At 30.0% G+C, this 20,500-nt stretch overlaps 1 protein-coding gene across 1 annotated transcript; it reads left to right on the top strand.

Annotated features, from left to right (window-relative positions):
* The first annotated feature begins 12,007 nt into the window (after positions 1-12,007).
* On the top strand, positions 12,008-12,826 carry LOC112511619 (protein MKS1-like). The gene has a single exon (XM_025117312.1). The coding sequence runs from the start codon at positions 12,027-12,029 to the stop codon at positions 12,699-12,701; it is 675 nt and encodes a 224-aa protein (XP_024973080.1). The 5' UTR covers positions 12,008-12,026; the 3' UTR covers positions 12,702-12,826.
* Positions 12,827-20,500: the final 7,674 nt, after the last annotated feature.

The following is a 20,500-nucleotide window of genomic DNA, read 5'->3' as shown; positions in this document are numbered from 1 at the left end:
AGTCACTGTTCTTGCGAATTTTATCAAATTGGTCATTTTTTATCTGTTTTTGATAAAAAAAATTAAATTGAAAACTTGTTTGTGGTCAAATTACGAATCAATTTTTGTGCAAATCTTGTTCAATTTGGTGTAAATTTGAGTATTTTGGATTGAAATCTGGATTTTTCACTAAGTGTCATCTTCATCGCTCGATGAATACATTCATCAAGCGATAAGAACCTTCATTGCTTGTTAAACTTTGGTTGTTGTCCAATTTGATATCCTCATCACATACAACCAAGGTGAAATTTGTTCATCGCCTATTGATACTTGTATTTTATAAACTCTTGATCGATAAGTCTCTTCCTCATAGCTTAAAGCATTAAGCGATATCTTTGCTAATCGCTTAACTTGTGAGCGATAAGCATCTTGTCCGATCAAAACGTGTCCGATAAGGTGCATATCCAGATAAGTGTTGTTCGATAAGGTGTGTTTCCGGTGAAGACTTGTCCAATAAGGAAGTGTCCGATAAGAGTTGTGACGATAAGGGTTGTGCGATAAAGGTTGTGGATGATAAGGCTTGAGCAATAAAAGGTTTTCGGCAATAAGGGTTATAAGTGTTGTCTGATATCTTGTTGGAAGAATTGTTTGTTGTTCGATAAGAGTTTAATTTTGTGATTTCTCTAATTTTTTAACTTTATTAAGATCAAAAGATTTAATCAATTTGATTTGTGTAAAATGGCATTCATGATAGAAAGAGAGAATAAGGAACTTAAAGAGAGAATTTCTGAGTTGTAGAAGAAGTTTAAAATGGAACAAGATAAATACGTTGAAATGTTTTATGAAAACCATTCAAATCTTTGTTGGGCCAAAGATATGGTCAAGGAAAATGAGCAAAAGAGAGAAGAAAAGAAATTTTTAAAAAAACAGATAAATGAATTTCGTTCAAGAGGTTTTTCGTCTGATTTTCAAGAAAGAAATGTTGAGCTAATAAAGAATAATTTTGAACTAAGTTCAAATGTGTTTGAAGCTGAGAAAGCATTGATTTTTGAAAGAAGTGTGTATTTGAGAAAGAAAAGAAAAGAATTATTGAACTGGAAAAGCTCTTATATTCTGAAAATGACAAGAGTAAATTTTTTGATGTTGAAAAGAAGTATGATGGAGAAAAGAAGTTTAAAGAGGCAGAGAAGAAGTTTGATGATGAAATGAAGAAACATGAAAGCAAAACTAAAGATCTTGAGATGAATAATGCAAAGCATTCAGAGAAAATATCTAAATTTGAGAAGATTGTTATTCTTGAAAGAGTTAAATTTGAGAACGAGGAGAGAGAATTAGTGAAAAAATATGAGAAGAGATATCTAGAGATTTCTAAGAGTATTGCTACTAAGCAGAAGGTTCTGGATGAAGAAAGAAAGGCATTTGCTATAGAGAAAAAGAGTACTGCAAAGAATAATGCTGCAATAGCTAAGGAATTGACTGAAAAGATGAAATGGTTAGATGTTGCCTCAGATAATGAGAAAGAAGGTTTTGAAAAGGAAAGAAATAGTTTTGAAAAGGAAAGAAAAGTTTTGGAAGGTAAGATTTCTGAAATTTTAAAGAAATTATTTGAACTAAGTGTTAATCTTGTGTCTGAAACGAATATGAGATCTGAGTTTAAAAATAAATATGATTTAGTTACTGAAGAAAGAGATCAGTTGTTAAAGAATATAAAAGAATTTTCTAAAATGAATATTTCAAGCTCAACTGATTCTCATTCTAAGTGTAAAATCTGCTTAAATGACAATTCTAGTGTCAAATCCAACAGTTATTCAAGTAGTTCAAAATCTAGTGTTTCAAAGAACAAAACTCCTATTCCAAATCAGTTCTACAAAGGTTATGTTATTGAGTCAGATAATCATTTTCAAAGAATGAAAAAGATTTGGATGAAGAAATCTAATGTTGAGAATACTGGTAGGTTATTTTTCACACCCTTAGACTTATCAAAGGATCCATAAAGCAAGTATACAATATAGTCCAATGTCGTCTTTTCCAAGTAATAAAGTGGTAAAAACTGAATATCGTCCACAGAGATTGTAGCAAAGACTTAATAAGAGTCCAATGAAAGAGATGATTTCAGATGATGAAATTGAAGACTTCAGTTTGATTCTGAATTAACAGTGATAAAATAACAAAATATTAAAGGGTAACATGGGTGTAAGACTTATGGTGAAATGTAAACACAAATTCCAGCAGACAGTGTTGTAGGAATGCTACAGCATGCAGTAAGCCAAAACTAGTTTCACCATCTATTTTGAAGGTATTCCTCTCGGACTTTACCATTGCACTATATTATAGCTTTCAACTCATATCTCTATGTGATTTCCGGACCACGGATAGTGACGAAATAGTGTCTTCAAAATATATCAATACACAAATCTCTTTGTTAAAAATCACTCTTTCGAGCCGATTCCCATATCATTCAAGTTGACGTGTGTTCTAGATAGTTCATCTCTGAATCTACCGCACTTTAACACTTTTAACGAGCGACCAACATGTCAAGAATTAATTTGTTTGAAAGATATAAATGACAAGTCTCCTTGTCGGCAATTCTCAAGTCTACCTCTCATATCATTCAAGTTGACATGCATTCAATGACTTATCTCTAAGATCATGGTACTTTAACACTTCCAAAGCTATCAATTCGTCAAGAAGTGTCATTGGTTTTTATAAAAACTTTAATGAAATAGTGTTAACATTGTTATTGCAAAACAACGTCCACTTTTCTTCGGTTTAACTTTTCACCCTTTGTCTTACACCAAACCTAATGGAATTAGCTACTCATTATAGAAATTAAACTACAAGTAATATTAAGAATAGAAAATAAAGACATGAATATAAATGACGGAAAGTAAATGACTGAAAGTAAAGAACGGAAATTAAATTACAAGAAAAGTAAATAAAATAAAGGCAATGCTGCAGCAACTCATAATGAAGAACACTATATTAAGAAAATTAAAAACTAACTTGCATAAACCAAATGAAATACATATCATATTCTTTAGTGTTTTTGGGATGATGAAATGAGCTACCAAGAGGCCCTATTTATACAAAAGAGCCCAACAAGAGGACAAAGGCCTTGGAAAAACCAAGGTTCCTAAAAGAGAGACAAAAGACTAAAAATGAAAAAGGTAGCATCACATCAAAACAAAAGTAACCACCAAAAACCTACGATCCCAACTGTATAGGTCTTTATCCATAGGATTAACAAAAATTTATCTCATTCCTTAAACAGCAGCTGAATCCTTAAGCTCTTCCCAAAAAGCCGTTTCATGACAGTTTAATGCTGCTGGAATGCTGCAACACAAAACATTATGCTTTCAAGTTAAGAATTTTCTACTCTAATGGTGCAAAGACAAGCTAATCACTTAATTTAGCTCCAAGTATAAAAAAATGGAAAATTATGTAATAAAAAGGACTCAATATTGGGATAAAAGAAAATAAACTTCCTAATAAGTAACGAAATGAATGCTTTATGCATTGAATAATCAATACATATCAAATACTGATGGTAAGTCTTCTCAAAACTCTGTTTGCAATAAGAAATCATTTGTTTCAAAGATTGCCTTGTATTGTTAAATCTACCAACCAGCTTATCAGTCTTAGCAAGAGAAGAATGTGTTGTTGAACTTGTGGAACAAATGATTTCATCAACAAGAAAAAAACCAACAGCTGGTATGGCAAAGATAAGAATGCAAACAGCTGGTATAGGAACAGATGGAATGGAAATACCAGATTTTATGATACTAGGTTTGGAAATAACATGTATGATAATAATTGGTATGGAACGTATTGTGTATCTGATTTTCCTGTGAAGAGTACTCATGTGAAAATATCTGATTTGAACAGATGGTATGGTACACATAGTATACCCCAAACCAAAACTAACAAACTAGGTTCCATGAAAGTATGGATACCAAAATTTGTGTAACTTGTTTTGCAGGTTTATCATGCGATTAACTGATTTTAGAAGATTTAAGACATGATAAACTGAAACTTGGTTTGAGGGGGAGTTTATAGAAATTTATGCTTAAAAATAGCTTCTAGACATGTCAGTTCAGGACATGGTCTTCAATTTATAGCTTGTAAACACATTAGTTTAGGAGCTGCTCTTCAACACAGCTTCTAAACAAATCAGTTCAGAACCTGGGCTTATCTGTTTTCAAAAGGAGTATAATGCTCTATCTTTTAAATTGTTTTGAATGGGATAATAATTTCAGGGAGGGTATATGAATTTTAAATGATCTATTTTTCAAGGGGGTGTTAATATTTTTTTAGATATTTGAATATAAGATTGGAATTTAACTGATATAATTTTACAGGATTTTGTGAAGTCAAAGACTTGTTCGATGAAGGTTGAATGCGAACGAAGTGTTGTCTGATGAAGCTCAATCCGAACATAGTGTTGTCTGATGAAACTCAATCTAGATGAAGTTGTATTCGATGAAGGACCAATCCAGATGAAATGGTGTCCGATGAAGTAATTATCCAGTCATAGTATTGACAACTTGAGCAATGAATCATAACCTTGCGCGATGAGAGTTATGACTTTGAGCGATATGATGTTATTCAAATTACCTTGAGCGATTATGTTGATATTCATACATAGTGTTATCCAATGAGGTAGCTATCCGGATATAGTAGTGAGCGATTACAAGATTCTTGTGAGATGAGTGTATGAGTTTTACATAGTGAGCGATGAGTAATTGTTGTAAGCGATGAGTGAGAGTCTTGTGGTGAGTGATGAGCTTCTCATCAGCCACAATAGTGAGCGATGATCTCCTATCATCGGTTAAACTTTGAGGAATATCTTTTTTGTGTTTTAATTTTTTTAATCACAATCTTTTTTGTGTGCTTAATATTCATATGCTTAAAGAAGGACGACTTCTAATTATATTAATTACATTTTACAAATGTTCAAACCATTTCTTTGATCTTAAATGTTTTATGATTTTGAGAAATGAGGATTTAAATGATCTTTAAGAAAACGAGTACTATCTTTAAACGGGTATTTCTTCGAGATAAATACTTGTGTATTTTCTCATCTTGCATAATTCCAATACTTGTTTCAACTGTTCTTAAATTTCATTATTTCCACGTCTCATATATTCATTGATATTTTTGGTGGAAATACACTTGTTTGAAATTCAATTTGTTTTCAATGTGCATTATTTTTCATCAATGTTTCGATTCATGTCAGAAATAATAATTGTGACTTGTTCTTCACAATTCGACATTCTAATCATTGTACATTTGTTGTTAAACATTGTGCACAATGAGTCATTCTGTTTAGAATTTGAATTTGTTTCTGTATATTTCTAAACAGATACATTCAGTGTGTTAGTTTCTGAACAACTCAGTTCAGAACTTGTTCTGCATATATGACTTCTGAATATATCAATTCAGGATTCATTCTTCATTTATTTACGAGATTTCATGTATATATCTTTGAAAGTGCTAAGAATTTAGAAGTTTCAATAGTCAATCTAGAGCCGGAAGGACCTACCCATGAAACACATCCCTAGGTTAGTTTTGAAAGGGAGTGTTTGAGGTAAAATGTTGAGAGATTGAGTGAGTGAGCTAAAAGAAAATGGTGAGTGTGTGACATGACTTGAGAAATAAACATAGTCCTTTTTAAAGCTAAACAGTTAACCGGGTTGCCATACAATCTATTCATTCTCATTCTTTGGAGATGAATATTAAAACAGACATGGACCTAGTGTCGAGTACTCGTGTCACCCCACCTAGCTACTCAAGTATCTCACAAAAGGTGCTTGTTTCATATATCACGGAGATTTATTACATAATCTATCTATTCTTCATTTTGGAAGATTTAGATATTGAAACAAGAAGACGCACCTCTGGTCTTCGAACTTTGTTATGTGCACTTTGAGTCTTTTGAGCTAAATATATACTAGAATGATAATATTTTCTTTGACACTTTAACGGGTCCTTGTGATTCCAATTGCATATCTGTGTGATATTTTCATAATAGTTTGAGAAGTTAGTTCTGAAACTTTACTTCAATGACAACTGGAGGTCCTATTAGAGATTTATAATTGTCAACTCTGAAAATAGGCCACGCAACTATTTTTAATTGTTGTGACAATAGTTGCTAAATGTGCTTTTATGTTGGATGATTACCCAACTTTCAACAAAAAGGAGAAATTTTCGTGCTGATATTTTTTCCGAAGGGGAGAGAATGTTAGTCTGACAAGGTTATCTTTCTGAAGGGGAGATATCTAGTATGTTTTTGATTGTGCATGGTGTTCAGGATTCTCCTAATCATCATGAGGGAGAGATTATCAAAGACATGAAGCAAAATTTTGAAAATTATTGCTCATTATTGAAGATTTTTTCTTCTGCTATGATCAAGGGGGAGTGAATGTGAAAATAATTTCTCATTTGTTGTAAAGAAAAGAAGTTGTGGAGATTACATGTTGAAAAGAAAAGGGGGAGTTTATTGAAAAGTTGAAAAGAAGTTTTTGTATTTGTTAAAGGGAAAGATTCTTGAAAAGAATATTCTTTATCAAGCTGAAATTTGTTTGAAGTTGCTTAATACAGGGGAGAATGATTGAAGTTGTTAAAGAGTTAAAGTTGTTTAAAGATAAAGGGAGATTGTTAGGTTTTGAAGTTTGAAGAAAGAACATGTTACTCAAAGGAGAAGTTTATTCAATGTTTCAACATGGGGTAAATGTTTAAAGTCTTGAGAGAACAAGGGGAGAATGTACAAAGCTTTTAAAGGTAAATCTGGAAGACATCAAGATACTGATGATTCTTAAATTTGTTGCAGTTATAAAGTCTGAAGATTTTTTCTGATATTTTTTTAAGCTGCTCATAAAGCTTGAATCCAAAAGGAGAGATTGTTAAGTTCAAGTTTTGTACCTAAATTGTTGTTTCCAAACTTTATGTCCTTATGCTTATCTTGTGTATATATATAGGTGCTCTGTTAGATTTAGTTGTGTGGTAGAGAATTGATACGTGTATTTGAAATCACTTTGTTTTGAATACATTTATTGCTTAAAAGAAAATCTCTCTCTCTAGATTTTTACTTTCTCTCTACGTTTCTATTCGTGTTCTTGAATTGTTGATCTTAATTCATCATGAATTGTTATTAATTAATCTTTCTGGGGTTATCAATTAGTTCATGTGAATCACAAGGGTTCATATGTGAATCATACGAGTTCATGTGTAAATCAGTTAAAATAATCCATGTGTGAATTGCACTGGTTCACTTATGAATCCGTTTGTCATCTATTTGTAAAAGTTACAAAATTACTCCTATTTTTTGTATAGCCGTAAATTTTTACTGGTCAAAACCGTAATTCTTAACTAGTCAAATTTGATCTTAAGTGTATAAAAGAATAAGATTACTTTTTAAATAATAATCATTTCTCAAAATAACGTATGATTACTGCGGTTAAAGTAACCTATGATTAGTGGAGTTAACATAGATATATACACACGTGTATATTTGACCCGAGTGGTTGGCGGGTCGAGATGGTAGTAGGGATAGGGGAAGGGAACCTTTGACGTGTTCAAAGATGCATGCTACTACGAAACCGGCCGATATTATTATTTTAATATATTACATTAAAAGAGTTGAAAAGGAAAGGCAAGTAGCCAAACAATTGATACCTTTTCTATTTTAAAAATGATATTTTTTATATATATATATATAATTAGGGTTGGGTTCATGTAAGATCAAAGGTTTTTTGTGAGACCCGTAACATCAATTTATGTTTATTGATCAACGTTATAAGCTAATGATCTAATGGTATGAATTGCACGGTGGCAATTTTGTGATTATTGAGAAGTCTCGTGGCGTTTATGAATGTTTAGATTTTCAGATTGTAGATCTAATCCAATGGTTGAGAATTAGTCTTACGGGTCTCACGAAAAACCATTGGTCTCACATGATCTCAAGTCTATATAATTATATTATATTATATTCAGGGCCGTCCCTGGGGGAGGGCGGCACGGGCGCACGCCCAGGGCCCAAAAATATAAGGGGCCCAAATTTTTACCTTAAAGTATATAGTAGTCTAAAATAATTTAATAAATTAAAGAAACMAAAAAAWTRTAGCATATAATAAGAGACAAAAATAATTTAGTAGGTAATAAGGGCCCAAAAATATATCAACTAATTACATTGGAGAAGAAAATAAAAAAAATTAATTGATCATTCATTATATGTTATTGTTTATTGTTCCAATAATTTTTTTTATCTCTAACAAGGTCCAATGATATTGGCTATTGCTATCTCTATATGCTTGACTATTTTCATGTTTCAACAATTCAACGTTAAGATCATGTGTTTGCTATTGCTGTATATTTTTGTTAGATATTTTTATCAATTTCTATTTTTATTGACTATTGGTTATGTTGTTCTAATTGTTTTTGTTGACTATTGTTATCTATTTTTGCTTCTACATAAAATATTTTACTTTTTTTTTATAATTAATCTATTGTTCTTATGATTTATGACGTGTTTCATGGTTTTGTGATTAATCAATAAATTTTTTCTACTAGATGTATTTAGTAATGTCTCTTATATATGTCATGTTTCATAAACTTTTAATATTAACATTTTATTTTAGTTGAGCAAAAAAAGAAGAAAAATATAATTTAAATATTTTCATCAATTGTTTGACTTATGTATTTTTCATTGGGATTCCACCACACCACAAGATTCTATTTAAGTGCTCAAACAATCATTTGTTGAACTTGCATATTATATGTTTAATTCATTATATAGTTTTACTAGATCTCAATGGATCATCTTTTCTTTCATATTCTTATTAATCTTCATTTGTCTACTTGTCTAGAAAACCTTGATAATCTTCTTTATTATTGATCTCTCATTGACCTCATGATTATTTCATTAACACAAAATCTCTTTTTGTACCAAAATAATACATATTTCTTGTTATAAAGTAGAAATTTCTTACGTTTTATAAAAATTTATCAACCATAGTTTCTATACTCTTGGTTTAAAATTACATAATAAGAAGTACGTAAATTTAAGTACTCTCTTATATATCTATAATATAGATAAATAAGATTTTTTTACTCAGTAAATTATTAACATTTCTTGTACTCAATTTTATACTAATGAAAAACATTTATTACTGAAGGTCACTACAAGAAAAGTGAGCTTTGACGATGCGTCTTTTAGCGATGACATGTTTCATAAGTTATAGCAATGACATGTTGTTATATATTCTTTCTAATGATAAACGGACTTTTAGCGACAACAAAAGTCGTTGCTAAAAGACTTGTTTCTTGCAGTGGGGGCCCTGTTTTATATTCGCCCAGGGCCTAAAAAATGTCAGAAACGGGCCTGATTATATTATATATATAGTTATATATATAGAAATGAAGATTCAAACGAGAACACCTCCATTTTACGAGAATGCAAGAATACTTTTATCACATGTAATAATATGCGTGAGGGGGCCTGTGATGTACGGACGACATATTCTACGACTTATATATATGGTATATTTCAAATGCAACCATGTTCATTCGTACAACCAATGCAACCCAATCAATTGAGATATTTATGAAAATGATGATGATTCATTTATTATGATTTGAATATTTATAGAAGATGACTAGAGTTCATTAATTATGATGAATACTTTATATTATGAAACAATCAAAACTTTTATGAAATCACATATTCATCAAATTAAATGAAAAAAATATTTATAGAAGATGACTATAGTTCATTAATTATAATTGTATTTAATTTGTTTGTAACTAAATGAAAAGAATATAATTAATATTCACGATGTACAATTCGTTAGTGTTGATACAACTCGAAATCAAGCATTAGTAGTTAGTAATTAATCATCGAGAATATTTCATTCAAATATAAAATGTCAAAATAGATATTATAATTAAAAAGTCAAATCCAGTTCATCAATTAACTATGATGGTTTTAAACCTTTTTGGGTTGATTTCGAAATAACCATAACCTAAGAAAACAATCTCGGTTTTTAGATTTTGGGTATCAATTAGACTTCAAATTGAGTTTTCAAGTTGGGTTTTCACATTTGTCAAGTTTTTGTGCACCCGTAATTCCAATGAACGTAGAATATTCCCTTTAGATGGTAATTCTTGATAGTTTTGCCATGGAACAACTTCAAGGCTTGAAACTTTTTAGACTTGTAGATCTATTTTTAAGAAAGAATACTTGTTCCAAAACAGAAGTATTTGTAGGCATCATCTACTGACTTGTGTTACCGACATCAGTTTCACATGTGGAAAAACCGACCGCCATATCTTCAATGGAACATAATCAAGTTCCCACGTATTTTGTCCTGAGCAAGAATCCAATGTTTAAACAAGTTAGAATTTAGGTCCTAAAGTTGTCACGAGTTTCCTTTCATATGGATCTTGTTTGGAACTTTCCTACTCGTCTAGTACCTATGTACTCTCTTGTTGGTTTATGAGGTTTTATCTATACTATGTTATAAAGTATTTGACAAAAACTCTTAAAAACCATTTTTTATACATGAAATACTATTTATTGATGCATATTACTTAAAATTCAAGATTACAAGTAAATTATGCATAAGTACAACTTATTAAAGCTCCATGTTTGAATTCATGTAACTAATTACGGATAAACATAATTAAATTGAGGATAAACATCTCATTTTAAAATATAAAATATAATTAGAATAATTATTGAGTTTAACAAAATAATTAATTATCTTTATAAAAAATTATATTATTAAACAATATAAATTACTTCGTTATTGAATCTAAATTAAATTACAATAAAAAAGTTGAATTAAAAAATTACACAAAAAATAGAAAATTTAAATAGTTAATTTAATACTAATATCGATATATTTTTGTCAAATTCTTATGTTATCTTCAAATTTATATTTTATTCAAAAATAAAAACAGTATCATTTTTTCAAAATCACATAAGACTATATTATAACATCAATCGAGATAAATAATAAAACAAAATATTAAAATCAAAATATATCTCGCTGCATTGCGCAAGTACCCTTCTAGTATCATTAATATACTTTGTTTTTTTGCTCAATAAAACTACTAATTATTCAAGAAAATTATAAGTTGAAACAAGTTGTCTTTTTTAATATGAAAGAATACTATTTGAAAGTCAAATAATACTTCAGTGTTTTATTCTTCAGGAGTAACTAACAAATTTTCCAAAAAAAAGCATTGACGAATGCCCTTAGATTCATCGATTAATTGTTGTTCAATTACACTTCTAGATTAGTATAATTTTTATAGCAACGATAAAGAATAAAAAACCAATATCAAAATCAGTAATCTTTTTAGGATAAATTAAACAACATTGATGAATACCCAAGGAGAATGGTTAACCGTTAACTATTATGTTTGTCAAACTAGCTGATAAGTTAACTGTTAACTGAAAAAATAAGATAGTTGATGATGTAAAATGACAAACATAACCATGAGGTTTTTGGTCATTCACGTAAAATATGAGGGATGTAATCGAAGGGGGAAAAAGCTCTTACAGCTTTTTAAAACCCTATTTGAATTAGATTTTTAAAAAATCAACTTATAAAACATCTTCAACAAATTCTTTACAGTAATTAAAATAGAGTTTTTCTTCTTTATTTTACTCAAACAGCTTTCTTGTATTGTTCTATAAAATAGAGAGAATACTGAAAAGCTCCAAAAGATTTCCTTAAACAAACTTGCATACATTAGTACGATCTAGTTAATGTACCTTTGTCGATACCGTTAGCTTAGGGACCATAATGAGATGAAATAATCTATTTCGATTTTAAAAAAACAAAAATTAATTCTTAGTGGATTAAATATGGATATGAATGAATAGTTGAGGGACTAAAGATGTAGTTTACTGAAAACATTGATAGAGATGTAGAGATGGGACCCGCCAATTTGACTGGGCATATACATTTCTTTATTTCTCTTAAATTAAATATCAACGCTGCAACCTCCTTTCTCTCTCCCCCAACTCAATATTCTTGAAGATGGACTCGCCGGATTTCCCCACCGGCAAGTCGCCGCGGTCTCTCCAAGGTCCCCGTCCGGCACCTCTTAGAGTCCACAAAGATTCCCACAAGATCAGAAAACCACCGGTGGTTCCACAGCCGTACCACCACCACCACCAACAACAACAACCACAGCCACCACAACAGCAACACCATCGGCCACCGGTCATCATCTACACCGTCTCCCCAAAGGTAATCCACACAAACCCAAATGAATTCATGACTTTAGTACAACGTTTGACCGGCCCATCTGCCTCGTCTCCGGTGGGTATGGCCTCCGCTTTCCAAGACGACGGCGGCGCTGTATCGCCGGCAGCAAGATTCGCATCCATAGAAAAAGCGGCGAAATCCCCAGACGGCAGGAAAGCAACACAGATCGGAGACTTCACCGGCGTGGAAGGGTTGGAGATGGGGTACTTCCCCGGAATATTGTCTCCGGCACCGGGATCACTTCCACCAATCCCCCCAAATTTTTTCTCTCCATTAACCAACGATTTTTTTCACGATTTGAGCCCAGTTTTACATAGCAATAGAAATTACAATTACATGGAGGGCAATAATTTCATGGCGAGCCCTACAAATCTTCTATCCTCACACATAATTTCACCCACCACTCCAAATTTGGATCTTTTCCACAGCTTATTTGACTTGTAATCTGCAATTTCATTGGTTGATTTCATCATAGTGTTTAGTTGCCTTTGTTTACCAATGAAAAGGGTTAGGGGTAGAATTGGAATTTCACCACAAGTATTATTTTATTTTTTTTGGTGGACCAAAAATGAGTTGGGAACACTTTGCACTTGACTTTTCATAATCTCTCTTCTATATTTTTTTTTATTCATATTTAAACTTATCATAATTCAATTGATTGACACCTTTTGGTTGCCTTTAGGGGTAAAATCGGAATTTGGTTGATAATATAATAATCTTATATATATGATATATGTCATGGGTTATTTGTTTACCTTTTAATAGTTTTATTAAGAGACAGTTTTTGAATCGTTAAGAGGTGAATCTTATTTGGTAAAAAAAAAAATCAGTCTCTTATTGGTTTTAAAACCCTCTGAACGATTTTGTATCATGTGTCTCCTTTAACCATTCAACGCCTTAATTTCATTGTAAACAATTACCAAACAGTTATATTTCATTTTGTACTATATCATGAGAGCATCTTAATCATTATGACCACTTAATCCTTCTGCACCAAACCATTCAGCAATTGTCAAACAGCCCCTTAGTTGTTATAAGTCATCTCTTAAATACCGTTGTGGTCTCGTCATGGCTCTTAAGGTTTGAGATTTAGTCTTGCCATCACACGTCTCACACTGTTTAAAACATTAGTTTCAACCATTCTTTTTTAATGCACGTTTGACATAATCATGTAATATTTCATACCTTAACAGGTTAAGAGCATCTCCAGTGCATAAGCTTTCACAACTTTTAGGCCTTTGTTTTTTGAAAAAAAGCTTTTATTAGCCTCAAATGTCTGATTCGTTAAAAGGTGGGGTCATTCAGACTGTTTTTTTTTTCTAATTTTTTTAGAGACACTTATATCTTATTATCCTTTTATCTGGTAAGAGGTAAACTAACATCTTAACCTTAATCGATCATTTTCTCTCAATTGATCATTACCAAATTGATCATCGCATCTCTCAGTTGGTGTATTTTAATAGGATTTATATATGTTAAATACCGTTAATGACATATTTTCGTTTAAATGAATGCTAATTATATAATTTAAATATACATTTCGTAATGATGATGAATAAATGTGTGAAATTGTATAAACTTATCGATAAATTCAACATTATAATTTCCTAATTGGTAAAATAGACAATTTAAACAAATTCAGACAGTAATCAGTTTACAAAAACAAACAGTCTTATTGATTCAGATTTCAGACTTCAACACCACCTCTTATCAATCAGAAGTGAAATTAACACATTTTAAAATACAAGCAACTTTACTATTTACAAAAAAGTCTTTGCAAAGACTTAAGGGACGTTTACCAGATGCTTACTCGGGTAAGTGAATACCAAGTTACATTACCTTACCGGATGAATATGTAAGGACCAAGAATCTTACCCGGTAAGAGCGAGACAAGGACCAAGAGTCTTACCCGGTAAGTGACAACGACGACTTTTACCACGGTAAGCGCTTACCGGATAAATTATTGCATATGATACCATTTGTGAACTAAAATCTTACCCGGTAAGTAAATAATAGTGTTAAATTTTACCAATAAGTGTTTATCGGGTAAGTGTTTAGTAAACGGCCCCTTGGTAGCATTGGTATTAAAATTTCATTTTAACCCCTTATTCAATTAGATATTCATTTTTACACCTAATCAAATTTCATTAGTTAATTATACTTTTATAATTTATTAAACATTTAAAATGAAAATGATAACTTTTTGATAAAATACATAGTTTTAAAGATTTCATCAACACAATTAAAATAATATTAATATTGGATACTAAAAAAACATAAGTATTATAAAATATTTGAAGAGTGCTCGTATAATATAACGAGATTTATCTCAATTTTAATGTTTGGTTTTATTATTTATTTATGTTGATATAAAATGGTTTTTAGTGGTTTTGAGAAAGTGATAATGTTTTTATTTTCGAGAAAAATATAAATTTAAAGATATCATAAAAATTTGGAAAAAAAATATTGATATTAATATCAAATTTATTTTTTAAAGTTCTCGTTTTTTTGTTAATTTCTTTAATTCAATATTTTATTTATAATTTAATTTAGATTTATTAACAAAGTAATTTATTTATCGTTTAATATAATTTTTATAAAAATAATAATTAAGTATTTTGTTATAAGTAATGTATATTTTGTATTTGATTATGTTTATTTATAGTTAGTTACACAGATTAAAAAATAAAGCTTTAATAAATTATAGTTACGCACAATTTACTTGTGATCTTGAATTTTAAGTAATACGTATCAATAAACAGTATTTTATGCATAAAAAATGGTTTTTAAGAGTTTTTGTCAAGTGCTTTATAATATAACTAGATTTATATTGTCTTTTATTTTTTAAATTATATAATTAATATTCATCTACTTTCAGTTTTTAACTACATAACTGATATTAAATATATTTCAATTTTTGAAAAATATGTTGTAGGTTATTGTAATATTTTTAGATATTTGAATTTTAAAGTTAAGTAATTTTTGTTTTCAAAAAATATGACGTAAACTTTAAACGACAAATTAAATAAGGGGTTTTTTATAAAACATTTTAAATAGATGATGATAGATTAAAATGTAATTGATGGGAAAGTTTTTCGAAAGGATTTTGCATTGGAGAAGATTTGTAAGAACAAGTTTTTTGTTAACGGAAAATTGATGCGGCAAAAATAAAAAGTTTTCGAATAACTCATGCATTGTGGGTGCTCTTAACAATCTGGTGTTCGGATTTAAATTTTTACGAGATGTTATTTACATAAATTTTTATGAAATAGTTAGTAAACTGAAGCGACTAAGAGGTCGTTTACCTAAATATTTACCCGGTAAACGTTTAACGGTAAAATTCAACTATATTGCTTACTTACTGGGTAAGATTTTAGTCTACCAAAACCACATTGTATGTAATAATTTACCCGATAAGTGCTAACCGTGGTAAGATTCATCGCAATCACTTACCGGATAAGACTCTCGGTCATTGTCTTCGGTCTAACAGGTAAGATTTTTGGTCCTTGTCATGTTGATCCGGTAAAAAAATATTACTTGATAAGAACTTATCCAAGTAAGCATTTGATAAAAAATAACCAACCATTTATTGTTTTAAATCCTTTTGTTTTGTGACATCCCAAACCCAAAACAAACGATCCTAATAACTTATAAATGAACTTAGAAACCTATTCATAACACCTCTTATGGCATATAACCTTAAATAATATTTTAATTAAATTTATGACTTTCTCATGAGTATTTAGTCATGTATTTAATAGATCAAGTGGTTATTGATGTAATTAAATTTCATTTAAGGTTATATACCTAAATGATCGTGAGAATTATTAGTGATCAACAACTTAAAATTTATAAGGAGTTTATAAATCTGAATTTTATATATATATATAGAGAGAGAGAGAGAGAGAGAGAGAGAGAGAGATGAGCGATCAAATAAAAACCGCCTCTATTTGTGTAAACCAATCTCACTCATCCATTTTCTCGATCAATGGTTAAGATTAATCAAGGTTATTTAAGGAAATTAAAAATAAAAATAAATGAAAAATACATTTTATAATATCGATAAGGACAAAAGGGTAAAACCAAATATTCATTTATTCAAGGAAACCATATCATCTATATCATATTATTAGTGAAACTAATCTATTTTTTGTAAAGTAATTTATTATTTTTACGTTAACATTTATTATTATTAATGAAACTAATTTATTTTTCATCTTGCAATTATTTCATGACGAACCGCCTACATTATGCACCCGTTTCATTTTTCATTTCATCTACTGAATGGATCACCTACACCATCACTGAAACGGGTTTTACCATGATGAAAGCAGTTCACCACTCATAGTTCAATTATGTCATGAACCAGTTTCACCTTCATGAAACCTGTTTCATGTAAATTAATTTTTTTTATTTCACTCATGATTTGATGCATTCTTTCATTTACTCCTTACAATCTTCAAGAATCTGGAGCAGATTACAATCTTCAAGATTCAATCTTCAAGATTCCGAAGCAGATTCATCATGTACCCGTTTCATCATGCAATTATTTCATGACGAACCAAATAAATTATGCACCCGTTTCATGTTCCATTTTTTTCTACTAAACGGATCAACTACACCATCACTGAAACATGGTTTACCATGAAATGATTTCATATTACTCATGAATCAATTACAACATGACCTAGTTTCATCTTCATGAAACCTGTTTCATGTAAATTAATTTTTTTATTTCACTCATGATTTGATTCATTCTTTCTTTTACTCCTTACAATTTTCAAGATTCTGGAGCAGATTACAAAAGATTCTGGAGCATATTACAATCTTCAAGATCCCGAAGCAGATTCATCGTGTACCTGTTTCATCATGCAATTATTTCATGATGAACCAAATAAATTATGCACTCGTTTCATGTTCCATTTTTTCTATTAAACGGATCAACTACACCATCACTGAAACATGGTTCACCATGAAACGATTTCATATTACTCATGAATCAATTACAACATGAACCAGTTTCACCTTCATGAAACCTGTTTCATTAACATTATTTTTTTAATTTGAACCATAATTTACGATTTCATTCCATAATGCAATTCAATTTTCAAGACTCATTTGCAGATTCAATCTCATAACAATATATCAAATTCAAAATTTTAATATTATAATATAATTAAATATTAAAATGTTACCATTTATACAATTTCTTTTATTACGTTTCCTTAATTAAAATTTATTAATAACTTCCATATTTAATAGAAAATATTGTAAATGACCGAAATACTTTTATTGATTTAATTAGAAAAAAAAAAGAATTTTCCTATTGTCGAAATTTATTTACACGGTTTCTTAGAAATGCACGGTTTTCATTTGAACGTGTCTCTCTCTCTCTCTGGCCTAATCAAATGAGAATTAATTAGTTTGTGATAACCGTGAGGTTCAATCTCAACCAAAAATCAATAGATAAATTAGGAAATGTATAATTTTGGTAATTTTGAATTAAAATTTTAATGCAAGAACATTCTAGGTATTTTCTCTGCTCTTTCCGTCCCTGACGTCTGTCCTCCGGTGATACCACAGTGGTATCACAATGCATCTTATATGTGTTTGGGCATTTCACTGTGTCTTTTGTTTAACAAAGTCAATATTTTTAGGTATCACAGTGATATCACCAGAAGACGGTCGTCGGAGGACAGGGGACGGAGAGATGAGAGAAAATACTTAAAATGTCTTTGCATTAAAGTTCTAATTCAAAATTACAAAAATTATAAATTTTCTAATTTATCTATTGATTTGTGGTTGAGATTGAATCTTACGGTTACCATAAAGTAGTCAATGCTCCCTTGAATGACTAATACATATATATATATATATATATAGGGGCCTAATCAAATGAGAACTAATTAGTTTGTGGTAACTGTGAGAACCAATATTAACCACAAATCAATTAACCACAAATCAATAGATAAATTAGGAAATTTATAATTTTGACAATCTTGAATTAAAATTTTAATGCAAGGATATTTTTGGTATTTTAAAACTTTCATCTCTCCTCTCTTCTCTCTCCGGCCACCGTCCTCCGGTGATACTACAATGGTATCACAATGCATCATATATGTGCTTGGGTATCATATTGATGTCGTTTGTGTGGTCGATCGAAGATGTAACACAGTGGTATCATTATGCATCTTATATATGATTAGGTATCACAATGTATCTTTTGTTTAACAGAGTCAATATTTTTAGGTATCACAGTGGTATCATAGTGGTATCACCGGAGAACGGTGGCCGGAGAGAGAAGAGAGGAGAGAGGAGAGTTTTAATATACTAAAAATATCCTTGCATTAAGATTTTAATTTAAAATTACCAAATTTATAAATTTCCTAATTTATCTATTGATTTGTGGTTAATATTGGTTCTCACAGTTACCACAAACAACTCAGTTCTCCCTTGAACAGGCCCCTATATATATATATATGTATGTGTGTGTGTGTGAGAGAGAGAGAGAGAGAGAGAGAGAGAGAGAGAGAGAGAGATGGGTTATAGATGCGTTTGGGTATTACTTACCAAAAGTCAATCATGTAATGGTTGTAAGTTGGAATATTGAGTAATGAAATATAATAATAAAAGATACCCACCAATTACTATGTTTATATTTTGTTTAAATAAATTAATAATGTTATATTTTAAAACATTCATATTATTCGAATGGATTGAAGCAATATGATCAATGACAAGTATGTAATGATTTTGTTATAATATCGATCTACAAATAGATGTAAACTTGGACGATTCATTTTATGAACATTGTAATTGATATCCTGTTGACGTTTCAATCGTTTCAATCTTTTTGGATACTTTATTACACCTGAAGTTTTTTATCATATTACAAAATGAGATAACAATGATATATATATATATATATATAATTGTCGAGACAATGATTGTATTACTTTTGTCTTTGTATAAAGACACTAAGATAAGTTATACATTTATTGATGAAAGAGTTTAAATAATAGAGAATTGGGTCCTAAAATTTGAGGAGTCTATTGAAAATTAATGATAAAAGAATGATGTGGATATTAGTGTGTAAAATCTTGATGATGTGGTGATTGCGTGTATATGGTGTTATTGATATTTAGACATGTTGCTGTCATAAAATTATAAAAAATAGCGGAGTTAGGTCACAAACTTTAAAAAAACACTACAATTGATGAAAAACAATCATAACTATTTCATTCAACACCTCGTCTTCCTATTCTTGAATCTTGATATTTTGCAAATCTAACATGCATTCTTCGTGTGTGTATATATATATAAAAGTGCTGGTTCAAATGTTAACCAAAATTATTGTGTTAACTTTGTTAATCAATCTTGGTCATTGATTCTTATAATAAACGGTTGTGATTAATCATTATAAAAAATTAATTTTTTAAATTTACAATTTCAAAAAACATATGTAAACAAAGGAGAAAAGGGTATTTAGGTAAAAAAAATTATGTAACTCCCATATCATTAATTGGGAGTTACAAAATCAAAAAATCTCATTCTTTTTGTTAATGTAAGAACTATATGAACACACACACACACACACACACACACATATATATATATATATATACATATGAACAGCATGTGAACCTAATGAACATCATCTGTATATTCAGGAGCCAACTTTGTTGTATGTATATGAACACGTTTGAACCAAGGCATCTAGGGTTGTATGTTTTCATACGTGCTCACATGTTCTCTCTGTGTGTGTATATTGATTCATATGAACATCTAGTGATTTGATTAATAGACATGAATACTTATGTATCACGACATCTAAGGCTGTGTGATTTATGAATCACGGCATCTAAGGCTGTGCAATATCATTTTCGGATCTCGAAGTCTGATTGTCATCGTAAACTATTTTAACCTTCTCATTCTCATTGTTGTCGATCTATTTTCCAATGGGTTTATCCATATTAGCTTGAACGATATCAAAAACTTTACTATCGGAAATCCTTTAACAATCACAAATTCAATAACATTATAGATAGATAAATCAAATTTCAAAAACAATCACAAATTGAAAAACAAGATCAATATTAAATCATGATCAATTATGAGAATTTTAGATTTTGTAATTCTCAATTAATGATATGGGAGTTACACAAAATGGTAAAATTACTTAATTACCCTTGTCATTAACATATGAGATGTATGTGAACCTAAAGAAAAGATTGATTTTCATT

Source organism: Cynara cardunculus, assembly GCF_001531365.2.
Source record: "Cynara cardunculus var. scolymus isolate 2C chromosome LG 4, CcrdV1, whole genome shotgun sequence".
In the NCBI taxonomy this organism is placed as follows: Eukaryota; Viridiplantae; Streptophyta; class Magnoliopsida; order Asterales; family Asteraceae; genus Cynara; species Cynara cardunculus.
This window is presented reverse-complemented; position numbering and strand designations above follow the sequence as displayed.